The sequence below is a fragment of the Salvia hispanica genome, chromosome 6 (assembly GCF_029641045.1).
Source record: "Salvia hispanica isolate PSC_SH4W2 chromosome 6, Shi_PSC_v1, whole genome shotgun sequence".
NCBI lineage: Eukaryota > Viridiplantae > Streptophyta > Magnoliopsida > Lamiales > Lamiaceae > Salvia > Salvia hispanica.
The window spans coordinates 45,391,778-45,404,657 of NC_142697.1; the positions used below are offsets into that span (position 1 = coordinate 45,391,778).

At 36.2% G+C, this 12,880-nt stretch overlaps 1 protein-coding gene across 4 annotated transcripts; it reads left to right on the forward strand.

The window, feature by feature from the left end:
• The first annotated feature begins 2,728 nt into the window (after positions 1-2,728).
• On the forward strand, positions 2,729-11,268 carry LOC148923915 (uncharacterized). 4 transcript variants are annotated; one of them, XM_089061159.1, is made up of 4 exons: positions 2,731-2,901; positions 3,057-3,154; positions 5,882-5,984; positions 7,613-11,268. In XM_089061159.1, the coding sequence occupies exon 4, from the start codon at positions 7,708-7,710 to the stop codon at positions 11,014-11,016; it is 3,309 nt and encodes a 1,102-aa protein (XP_088917285.1). In that variant the 5' UTR covers positions 2,731-2,901; positions 3,057-3,154; positions 5,882-5,984; positions 7,613-7,707; the 3' UTR covers positions 11,017-11,268. The 4 variants fall into 4 exon arrangements, 2 of the variants coding, with proteins under 2 accessions (XP_088917285.1, XP_088917286.1); XR_016132797.1 differs by lacking the exon at positions 7,613-11,268 and having other exon boundaries at positions 2,729-2,901; positions 5,882-6,148; XR_016132796.1 differs by lacking the exons at positions 5,882-5,984; positions 7,613-11,268 and adding an exon at positions 3,974-5,238 and having other exon boundaries at positions 2,729-2,901.
• The last annotated feature ends 1,612 nt before the right edge of the window (positions 11,269-12,880 follow it).

The following is a 12,880-nucleotide window of genomic DNA, read 5'->3' on the forward strand; positions in this document are numbered from 1 at the left end:
ATTTGTAAGAATCAAATTTGATTTCGATTAGACTCAGCAATTTCGATTAATATTTCGATTTTTGTATATGTATGTATCATAAATGAAACATTAGGAATAAATAGAGTACATATAGTACTAATTCTAATATAAAGCTTTTAATCTGATTAGCTCTTCGAAATACGAATATTTACAATTAGACTCAGAAATTTGTAATCCAATCAAAGGTCAGTTCAATTAGTCCTTAATTTGAGTAAAGCTAACTTAAAATTTAATGGATTTCTATACACATATTTACTCCCTCCGTCCCAGATAATTCGTCCCGTTACTTTTTCACACTCATTTTGCAAAAATAATAATAAATAGTTAAAGTGAAGAGAAAGTAAAATACAAAAGAGAATAATGTAGAGAATAGTCTTACCTACATTATTCTTTCTCTTATTTTACTTTATTTATACTTTACATATTTATTATTATTTTTAAAAAACGAGTGTGAAAAAGAAATTGGGATAAATTATCTGGGACAGATGGAGTAATTATTATTCTAACAAATAAGGACCCATTTATCTTAATGTTTGGAAATTCGTATTAATCCCATTTCTCTTATGAGAGAATTTACATTATTAAAAAAAATAAAAAAACTCAGCTAAAATCTGATTGGTCAGTCTCTACAAATCCTGCCGCAAAAAGCAGACGCAGCTGGATATAATCTCGCCGGCGAATTCCAATGGCGGTGGCGCTACCAATATTTTCACTATCATCCACCGTTCGAGCTTCCTCTGTGGACACTGAACAGCGCCTCCCTTACAATCGCCAGCGCACTTATCCGAAGAAGCCAGAAGCTCTGACGGCGGCATCACCATCTACTTCACCCAAAAAAACCGTGAAAATATCCATTTCAGATCTCCTCAAACGCAACATCTCAAAATCTAATACTCAAGGTAGCTAATCGATTCTCTCAATTGATCCGAATTGTCCGCGGTTAGTTCATGAATTGCTGCTGTTGATGTGTTTGGGGTAATTACCCTGTACTGGTTAATTGATTTGTAGCTAGGGTTCCGTAATTTGAATGTAATTGTTAACTACTACGCCTTAAAAAGATATCTTTAGAGATTAATTAGAGGAATTATTGTTCTAGATTGAGTGTCTTGCTACATATACTTTTGTGAATTGTTGGAATTTTCCATCTGAGTAGCATATGATTTTGCTTCAATTATATTGACTGTTTCTTATAAGTTGTATGTGCTATTGATATAGGTGAATCTAGTGAATCATATTTGGGGTATGAAACATGGACTCCTAAACCACCTAGAGCGGAGAAGCCTCGTTCTACCTTCAATCCAGCATCGCTAGCTTACTTAGGTGACTGCATTTATGAGGTGTGTATTTGCTTCTCTCCTCTGAGGAACTGAAATTCTAGAAAAGCTCTATTTATTGGTCTAAGCAAGACATGACTTGTTTGAACTTTCTATTTCATCACATTTAATACTATAATTAGTGTGTGTGCACTCAACAATTTGTCTAAGTAAATAAAAATATAATAGAATTAACCTTTCAATTCATATAAAATATTACTCCGTTTTCAGACATTTATACTAAACAGTAATAAATAAATTGGATAATTCAAATTTATAACAAATTATTCGTAATTGTAAAATTTACTTCAAATTTTATCGGAATAGATCTATGTTCCATTTTAATTTATAAATTACTACAAATATATTAATAATAGTAATATTTTTATACTATATTAAATCATTCAGCAAGATTCGTCAAATATAGTTCTTATTTATTTTTATACCTATTTTAATTTATAAATTACGACAAATACCGTTCATATAATATTTAATTTTTAGGAACCATTTATTAAAATGTTTGGAAATCAATCTCTTACTGTAAGAATTAACATTATAAAAAAAAATTCGGAACTCGCCTAATATCTTATAATAGTATAAAATTATACATATAAGGCCCAATAATCAACCCAAAACCCCCATTAAAATAACGGCCCGGAATAATGTGTTGCTGTTGTACACCAATCCGTTCAAAAATTGGGCTTTATCGATGGCCCAAAGGAGAAAACTCTTCTCGTCATCTCGACAAACATTGTAAATATGGGCATCTTATAGAATACTCACTCACAAAATACTTCTGGGACATTTCCCCGAACTGATTATACGCATAACAAAATTATGTTCCTCGAATATAAATCACAGATGCATTTCAGTTAATGGACAGAAGGCATATGAATTTATTTGGAACAATTTCTTGTTGGCATGTGAAATTTAAAATAAACTCGAGAATGTTAAAAAAGACATCCAAAAAGCAACTAATGAAGGCAGAGATTAAGATTAGCCTATCACGAATCTAAAAGAGATTCGCACACCATTTATATTATTAACTGGTTTCCTAATCATGGAACTGGGCCACCTTAAAAAGCCCAATCAATAGCAAAAGCAGCCCAACTTTATGGGCCTCTTATATTAAGCCCACCCCCGTCTTATACGGCATTCAATCTTGCACAATGTATACAAATAAAATTAAGTTTTTAATTTTAATAATAAGATATTTTACTTTTATTCTCTGTAAATACTTTTCTAATAATGTCATTTTCATCAATAATGTTAATATTAATTGGTTGGTTGAGGGCACTGCCTCAAGATAAGAATGTTGATAAGAATTGGTTGGTTCCTTTGTTCATTCCTCCTAACTCAAACAGTATATCTATAAATATCGTTATTAGAATAGTTTTGACAATTCTTGGCTTCTCACCAATCTTTGTATAAAAAAAGCACATAGTCATCCTAGCTTGTTAATGACACATTATTATCACTCAGAATCACACATCCATACAGCCCTCTATCCCGCACCGTGAATCGTCCGGCCCATCGTCCCCGTCGATCGGCCATCACACAGAGTGCAGTTAAGTCATGCTATGTCACCACTTTTTTCAGTCTATATTTTTACCTTTTTTTATTTTAAAGTTGTGACACAAAGATATTTATGGGCTACCTGAATTAGTTTCACAATGTATACAAAGATTAAGTTATTAATTTTGAATTAAACGCTTATTTTAGTTTGGCTTTAGCTCACCCCTCAGAGTCGGACATCCATTCAGACACTAAACTCTAGCCCCATTGCCTTCCGTCGTCGGCCATCACACTGTCCATAGCAGGTGATTCACGGTTCTCTCACCACTTTTTCAATCTTCATTTTTCTATATTTATTGCATTTGAATTTTATTTTTACCATTTTTATTTATATTCGTGACACCAAGGTATTTATGTGTTATTCTTTCACAATATATACGAAGATTAAGTTATTAATTTAAATATTAAGCTATTTCGGTGTATTCTTTATTTATGTCATTTATATTCACACGTTGAGATGGGTGGTGATCAATTGATTACTACTCCTAATTAACAATCACAACATAATATCAATTCTTAGCCATTAGATTAAGAGATCCGGTGGTTAAAATAATGTTAAATGGATAGCATTTTGAATTTAAATAATTAGTAAATAAATTTAAAGGGTATCAATGTCAATTCTATTAAGATATTTAGGGCATCCGCATCGCTGACTCGATGCTGTCTCGGTCTCGTCTCGACGAGACGCGACATCTCGTTGCGCAACGCGTGCCGGTGAGGCCGGCCTCGAGCTGGCGAGACGACGCGCGCGCCCCACTTGGCGCGCGCTGGACGATGGCGTGACGTCCACTCATCGGCCCGCGAGTGGGCGTCAGTGTTACGACGTAATAATTTTTTTTTTATAAATTCAAAAAATTCGAATTTAATAATAAAAAAAATTAAACGATCAAATTTTTTAATTTTATTTTTCTTTTCTTTTATTATTCTATAAATATACTCCATACTCCATTCACCATTCACCATTTTACACAAACACTACTCTCATTTCTCTTTCATTCACTACACTCATCTATTCCTTTCTCTCAAATTGTTGAAAAAATGTCCGGCGATGGAAACTCGAGCAGCGGCGGAGGCTCCGGCAGGCGACGCTCCGGCGGGTTCGACTTGAACTCGTTCGACGATTGGGCGAGCATGTACAACTTTTTGGGTACTCCCGGTTCGTCGCCGGGCACCCAAGCCTCGACCACTCCGCCGGCGTACCAAACACCACATTTTTATGTGGATGCATACTATCGTCCCCCCAGAGGTATGGGCAATCGCCGAGATTATCCCAAATTCCGGAGAATTTTTTAGCGCCTGAACGCACTTTGCCTGACTGGCCAATTGGTGGATCCGGCGGGAGGCCTCAGGCTCGGCGTCAATGCCGAGGAGGAAGAGGTTGTGGGAGACGGCACCCGTCATCCATACAGCCAAAACGAGACGTTGGCTCTGTACGACGCTTAGATCAGCTTCTCGTACGATCCTGTCATCGGAAATCAACAAACCAACAAGTGTTTGTGGAAAAAAGTCACCGAAGTTTACAACGCACGAAGGCCGAAGGACACCTTTGCCCACAACGTGAAGATGCTCCGCAGTCATTGGGACCGATGCGACAAAGATGTCAAAAAATTTTGCGCGATATACATGGCAGAAGAGGCAAATTATCAGAGCGGAGCCAGTGGAGCCGACATTCTGAGAGCAGCGTTGCTGGTCTTCAAAGACGACGTCGGTAAAGATTTCAAGTTTGTCGATGTTTGGTCGCAAGTCCACCACCTTGAAAGGTGGGCTGGCGGTGTCGAGTCAGGCTCGAAACGCACGAAGCACACGGCGCGTGGCCACTACTCGTCTAGTGATGGCAGGAAGGCAACACCTCACGTGAGGGCACGCCAACCGATGATGCAGGGGTCTTCTTCCGGTTCACGGCGTCGGCCAATAGGGACCAAGGCGGCGAACGCGGCAAGAGCGAGGGGGAGAGGGGAAGGGAGAGGGAGGGGCCGTGGCGAATCAATCCAGGCGGGTGAGGGCTCAGGCTCCGGCACGGGCACGGGCTCGAACACCCTAATGTCCATGTACCTGGTCGCCACGATGGCTGACCTTTCAAAAATGACTCCTACCCAAGTTTCTGCCCATATGGCCGGAATTGAGTTTATGCAAGCTTAACTTGATATAGGGAATCAACCTAACTTGAGTGCACCGCCGACTTCGGGGGATGATGATTCGCCGACGGAGTAGTTTTTATAGTTTAATTTAGAGTATTTTAATTACGTATTTTTTTATTTTTTAGGATTTTAAATTATGTATTTTTTAAAAAAATTTTAGGTTTTTAAATTGCAATTTTTATTTTATTTAATGAAGTGTGTTTTTATTAAATGAATTTGTTGGAATTAAAAATAAAAAATGAAATTGAATGAATAGTTAAGAGATGGTTAAGAGATGGAGGGATGTAGGTATTGTCTCTTAGTTAAGAGATGAGCTGAAAAGTACAGTGGGGCCCATGAATAGTTAAGAGATGAGACGGTTAAGAAACGAATAAGAGACAGCGTTGCGGATGACCTTAAAACTAACCACTTTCTCTCTCCTCAAAATCATCTTAAAGCTTTAATTTTAAATAACTCTCTTGATTTAAATTATTTTTTCATAAAAAATATACTCCTATCAAATTAAGTCACAAACAGTCCTTTATTTCATACTACTCCAAAAAAAGCAAAGATCATATTCACATCTACACCAAAACGCATCGATCATACATCACCCCTCCGAGCCGCACGACTCGTCTGCCGCATCGCAGCATCGCCCCCCATCTTCGTCCCCGTCGGCAAGTCACGCTTTCTCACCACTCTTTTCAGTCTCCATTATTCTAAAATTTATTGGAAATATATGTAATGAAATATGTTAGAGATTATTAGTAAAATGAAGTATAACCTTATTACTATGATATGGATGCAATAATTTTGTTACTCAACTGCTTATTAATGTTTTTATTTTGTAATCAGCATTAATACGTATATAGCCCGCAGCGTGAGGCTACCGACGTGCTCGTCCGCCCCATCGCTTCCCATCGGCCGCCAAACAGCCATAACAGCCACCACCCAACAGGCAAGTCACGCTCTCTCACCACTCTTTTCAGTCTCCATTATTCTAAAATATTTTCGAAATGAATTTATTGAAATATGTTAAGATATACAATATAGGTACAAGAATATGGTTACTGATCAACTGCTTGTTTGTTGTTACTTAAATATTGCTTATTATTGTTTTTATTTAGTACTTGTAATTAACATTATGATTCGGCTAAAAATCTAATCTTTCAATCTAGTACTGAAAAAAAATTCCCAAATCTAGATGTACCAAGTGTAATCATAATAATATGGATTTAAATGCATCTAAAATATGGAAACTTTCCTCAATATTTTTTCTTTATTTGAAGTTATTGACGCATATAAAATTTATTTTCCGATACAAATAAAAGTAAAGTTTTCTCCCACGTTTAATATTTTATTTTGTTGTTTCAAAATGTTCTTTAATTAGTTTTATATACTAAATTAATTAATTAATATGCTAACAAAGTTTAATTAATGGTCACACCGCCTATTTATAATAGTAAAAGTCTGGATGTTGTTGTTTTTTAATTTGAATTTGCTAGAGAATTCAGGATAGTTGTAAAGGTTTCTAGCTAATAATGGCATACTAATAAGATGATCTGGATGATCTATATTAAGTTATTTTAAATAAGATGATCTATTACTAAAAATGAATCGATATTCCTTTCTCGAACTCTCTCCATATTTCAAATATAGCTTTTACTTTCTTGACTAAGTGAGCTAATTCAATGTCTCAATCTTGACTCTTCAAGAATCTAGTGGTGAGATTGTTTCAATGCTCTCTCAAAGACAAACTTCCTTCTTCTATTCAATTGTTCTCTTAGCTTTATAGTAGTGAGCTTCATTTGAGTCTACTTATCTAAATCTTCCTTCTTCACCGATTGCAATATTGGCATACTCGAGACCTTTCTATACCTATCTTCATTCTTTAGCTATTGCAATATTATCACATCAGCTATGAGATCTCTCAATTTTTTTTCAAACCCCAAGATCTTTTCTAGCTGGTTCTATCCATTCTTTTCTTGATACATTTTGTATATCAAAGACTCTTCAATTTCTAGCTGCTTAGTGTCAATATTCCATTAGTTATATATCACCACATGCCTTTTTTTTCCTATTATAAGAAGGTCATATTCTCCAATACTCCAATCATTTGTTCTTTCTCCAACTATTCCAATTTGATAGTATTAAAATTCGTATAATCTCAAAATCCCTATTTTTATGGGACTAAGAGAGTATTATCTAATCCATTTTCATTTCTCAAATTCACCTTTCTTGATTTAGTGAGCCAATTCCTTGTCTCACTCTTGGCTCTTCTAGAAGTCTGTGGATACATTATTTTAATGTTCTCCTGATCAGTTTGAGTTTGTAGCAGCTCTATCTTTGTTCTTTACTTGAGGTTGATTCAGCTTCTTCTCCACTGGTCTCCTCAATCATCCACATTGAAACATCCCACTCTTCTTGTTGAGCATCTTCAGTTATCATTTTGAAATCTTCAAAGTCCCTCTTCATTCATTCATTCATTCATTATTTCGTTTTTCCTTACCATAACTTTCCGACCATTGTGAAAAAGTATATGTTATAAGAAACATAAAAAGATCTTAATGTTTGTCCAACATGCAGCTCATGAAGTGAAGAGTGATCTTGACTTTTGAAAAGAGGGCAACACTTATCACATAAACTTAGCTATATAGTGAGGATAGTGCTAGCTAGTGATAATGCTGGAAGCCCTATTTTCACCATTGTTGGAGAAATTTGGAGCAATCACAGTAGACCGGATTTCCTATAACTATAATTTGGTGAAAGATGTGAAAAAGGAGCTTCTTGAACTTCCAGATATGCTCCTAAAGGCCAGAGAGGGGTTGGATGATGCAGAATACCAAGGATTGAAGAATCAAAGGGTCAAACGTTGGTTGGAGAAGCTCGGAAAAATGGCTAATGAGATGGACGACATTTTGGATGAATGGAACTACTATTCTCTCCTCAAACAGCACACAGAAGCTTCCGCTACGCCACAGAATGCAGAAGCTTCTGCTAACACAGAAGCAGCAGAAGCTTCTGTTACGCCACAGAATGCAGAAGCTTCTGCTGCACCACATAACACAGAAACAGCAGAAGCTTCTGTTGCACCACATAACACAGAAACAGCAGAAGCTTCTGTTGCGTCTTGGCTTGGGAAACTTACTCTCAACACCCTAGGCAACTTAGGTTCAACAACCTCTGCGGCGCCACAGAATGCAGAAGCTTCTGCTGCGCCACATAACACAGAAACTTCTGTTGCGTCTTGGCTTGGGCTTCCTACGCCCAACACCCTAGGCAACTTCATCCAATATCCATCTTCATGTTACAATGAAATTTCTATTCGTCATGATATTGCCAAGAAAATACAAAATGTGAAATCCACGCTTGATCAGCTTTTAAAGGATAAAGATGAATTCAATTTTGAGGCCAGCTCTCAACGTGGAACGGATCACCTGCAAAATCAATCCACATCTTCAATTGACGTGAAGAAAGTTTTTGGGTCGGACATACAGAAGAAGAAGTGTGAAATAGTGAGCAAACTGATGCTTGGTGGTGATGGTACCCAAATTCTGTCTATAGTTGGGACGGGGGGACTTGGGAAGACGACACTTGCTCAGCTTATTTTTAACGATCCTCAGTTCGATACAGATTGGTTAAAAATTTGGGTATGTGTCTCTGATCCCTTTGTTGCGGCTGTGGTTGCCAAAGATATCGTTATAGGAGTGGGAAAAGAAACGATTCCTCAAGATGGCAACCAACTAGATTTCGCATTACAAAAACTAAGAGCATCTGTTTCAGGAAAGAAGTTTCTTCTCGTCCTTGATGATGTTTGGACAGAAGACAGAAGCACATGGGCCCCCCTGAAAATCAATCTCAAACATGGTGCACCAGGTAGTAAAATTCTTGTAACAACGAGAAATGAAAGAGTAGCTGAGTTGATGGGTACCTTAAGCAGTGATATCTATCGCCCAAAAAAGCTTAGTGTTGATGAGTGTTGGTCAATATTGCGTGACACATCATCCCTTGCACAAAAGAGTGAGGAGGAATGTAAGAAATTTGAAGAGGTTGGCAAGAAAATAGCTAGCAAGTGCAAAGGTTTGCCCCTTGCTGCTGTTGTTTTAGGAACACTTTTGTATTTTAAGGATTTGGATGGGTGGAATCAGGTAGAGAAGAGTGGAATATGGGAACTGGAGAATGCGAGACTAGAGCTCTTTCCTCATTTGGTTTTAAGCTACAACGATTTGTCTCCGGATCTTAAGCGTTGTTTTTCATATTGTACAGTCTATCCTAAAGATCACAATATTCACGCGGAGACTCTGATAGAAGAGTGGATGGCTCAAGGTTATCTAGGCTCTGATAGTGGAAACGGTGCATTGGAGCTCAAAGGGCGAGAGAACTTGAGAAATTTAGCAATGCGTTGTTTGTTTCAAGAAATTGAGAAAAGTGAGTCGGGGGAGCAGATAGAATGGTGTAAAATGCATGATATAGTTCATGATTTTGCTCTATTTCTTAGGAAGAATGATGAAAGAGAGAAAAGTTGTCAAGTTTGTGAGCCTTCATTGGTTTCTCATGTCCAAGAATATCGTAGTCTATCTTGGTATACGGGAGAGAGTAGTCAAGTTTGTAATTGCATGAAAAGTGTAAGGGTGTTAAGAATTGAGAGATTTAACAGTCCTATTCCAGTAGGAATAAAAGCGTTAATTCACTTGAGATGGTTGGGTATAAGTTGGACTAACATGTCAAATGATGACCTTGAAATCATATGCAGACTTTATTTCTTGCAAACTCTTCTCTTATCACAGTGCAAGCTAACAGAGATTCCAATAGAAATTGGGAATTTAGTTCAGTTAAGTCGACTTGACTTACGTAGGAATAAAGAATTAAAGCAGTTACCAGAAAGCATTGGCAGTTTGGTTGAATTGCAAACTCTTTCCTTAAAAGGCTGCTCTATAGAAGGGATTCCACGAGAAATTGGGAATTTGGTTCAGTTAAGGCGACTTGACTTAGGTAAGAATAAAGAATTAAAGCAGTTACCAGAAAGCATTGGCAGTTTGGTTGAGTTGCGAACTCTTTCCTTGGAATGCTGCTCTATAGAAGAGATTCCACGAGAAATTGGGAATTTGGTTCAGTTAAGGCGACTTGACTTAAGTGGGAATGAAGATTTAAAGGAGTTACTAGAGAGCATTTGTAGTTTGGTTGAACTGCAATACTTGTTGATTGAAGGCACTGATATCAACTGCCTACCTGAAGCATTAGGTGAGGTAGGTAATCTCCACACACTGGAACTGGACTCATTCAAAGTAGGAAGTGAATACAACAAGTTGGGTTTTCTGAAAAAATTACAGCGTCATCTTACTGGATCACTATTATTGGAAATCCACTTGAGCAGTATGAGTGAAATGGTGGAATTGATTGAAGATGCTCCACGAGAACAATTAAAGACACTCCTTCATGAACTCGAAACACTTGAAATATCTTTCGTGGATGCGATGAATGAAACAGAGCATTCATCAGTATCATCAATGTGGATGGAGGTAGTAGATGCTCTCGTGCCCCATTACACGTTGTATGAATTGGTAATCAGGGGATATAAGGGCTCCAGGCTTCCACAATGTATGTCATCACCCTTCAACTCTATAAAACAGATAGATTTGACTATTCTGAGTGAGGTATCATCATTGCCGGCTATGGGGAAACTACCTTTCTTGGAAGATCTCTATATTTGGAGTGTGGAGCAGTTGATGTTTGTCGGAAGGGAGTTTTTAGGAATAGAATCTTCATCTGTTGCATTTCCTAAACTCCAGCTACTGTCATTTGAGTGGTGCTCTAAATGGGAGGAGTGGGAGGACACAATTGCTGTCATCATGCCATGCCATCTGCATAAGGTCTCCTCGTCTTTGCGGTCGTTGAATATCATAGGTTCAACAGAGCTAGTAAAAACATACGGAGAGGACAAGGAAGGTTCAGCTTGGAGATCCATTTCCCAACTTCAACTTTGGCAGTAGTTCTAATGCAATTTATTTCTTCTTGTGCTTTTCTGTTTGTTAATCTTTTCTGAGATTGAATTTGGGATTATAATATGTCTTTTTCTTCTTTAATTGTAATTTTTTATTAGACGGATATTCATTTTCCTTCATGGTGTTTTTCCCTTTAGGTTTTTTCACCATGAAGATTTTAATGAGGTCCTGCTTTGAGTGATCATTATGTGGTCTCAAAGATTTAGGTTTTGTTTTTAATGACATAATCATTTGGCTTTTTTTAATTGTGTAAATAATATATACTCCTATTTACTCCCTCCGTCTGATCGGGCACGGGTTTTAAGAATTGTAATGAAAAGTGGGTTGAAAATGTTAGTGGAATGTGGGTCCTACCTTTATATATTAGTTTTATAATAAAATGTGAGTAGGAATGAGTTAGTGGAATATGGGGTCCACTACCAAAAATGATAAAAGTAAAGTGGGACAAATTATGTGGAACGGACCGAAATGGAAAACTGAGATGAATTATCTGGGACGGAGGGAGTAGTAAAGATACTCAAACTGATTGGCGATACGGCATCGACTCACGTAACATCACACACGATCACACACAATCTCTTCGACAGTTTTATATTTTAATGTTTTAATCTCTTTAATCAATATTGTCTAGTCTCTTTAACCAAAGCATAGCATCACATTTAATACTATAATTAGTGTGTGTGCACTCAACAATTTGTCAATAAACAAAGTAACTAAAAACAAAATAGAATTAACCTTTCAATTTCTATTAATATTAGTACAATAATAATATAGAAATAAATTGTATGGTTCGAATTTAAAATATAAAATAAATTCTTGATTGTAAAATTTACTTATAATTTAATCGAAATAGATTTATGTTCCATCTTAATTTATAAATTACTACACATAGTAATAATCATAAAATATTTTTATACTATATTAAACCATTCAGCAGGATTCATCAAATATCGTTCTTAATTAATTTTAAATTTGTATACTAATAATAATTAGTTGGTTAAGTTTATGTTTAAATAATACTCCCTACGTTCCACTCTAGGAGTCCCGGTTTACCACTTTAAGGTGTCACACTTTAGGAGTCCCGGTTGAAATATTCCATAATTGGTAATAGTACCCACATTCCACTAACATTTTTCTACTCACATTTTATTATAAAATTAATATAAAAAAGTAGGACCCATATTCCACTCTTTTTTTTCACCAACTTTCCTTTACAATTCTTAAAACACGTGCCGAACTCAATCGGGACTCCTAAAATAGAACGGAGGGAGTAATATTTTTTATTTTAGTATATGCATGTATTATAAATGAAGAACTATTAGGAATATGTTAGGAGCCTTGGGAAAACCTAAGATATGGAGGTCGTAACAGAATAAAACAAATAAAGTATATTAATGTATACTCCTTTTAACCAGATTAGCTAGTTCATTAGTCTAAACTACGATTATTTATGGTATGAGTCGAATATTTGTAAGTCAATCAAATTTGATTTCGTTTAATGGGAAGAAGGCATATAAATTTATTTAAAATAAGACTAAAGGTCAAAACTGGTCCTGAACATATGCCCATTTTACGATTTTGGTCCTAAACTTTATCTTTTGAATATTTTAGTCCTGCACATTTCACGTTCGGATCAATTTTGGTCCTCCGCTAAATATTCCGTCCATTTCTAACAGTCAACGATGTTAAGTATAATTTTGACCAATTTAAGCATATTAACAGTGATTACCAACTCCTTAATTAAAACTTAATTATTTTATTGATATATTATTTAAAATACCAAATAAATAATATTAGAAAACAAAATAAAGAGTAAGAAATTGGTTTCGACAATAATTCGAACAATAATTCG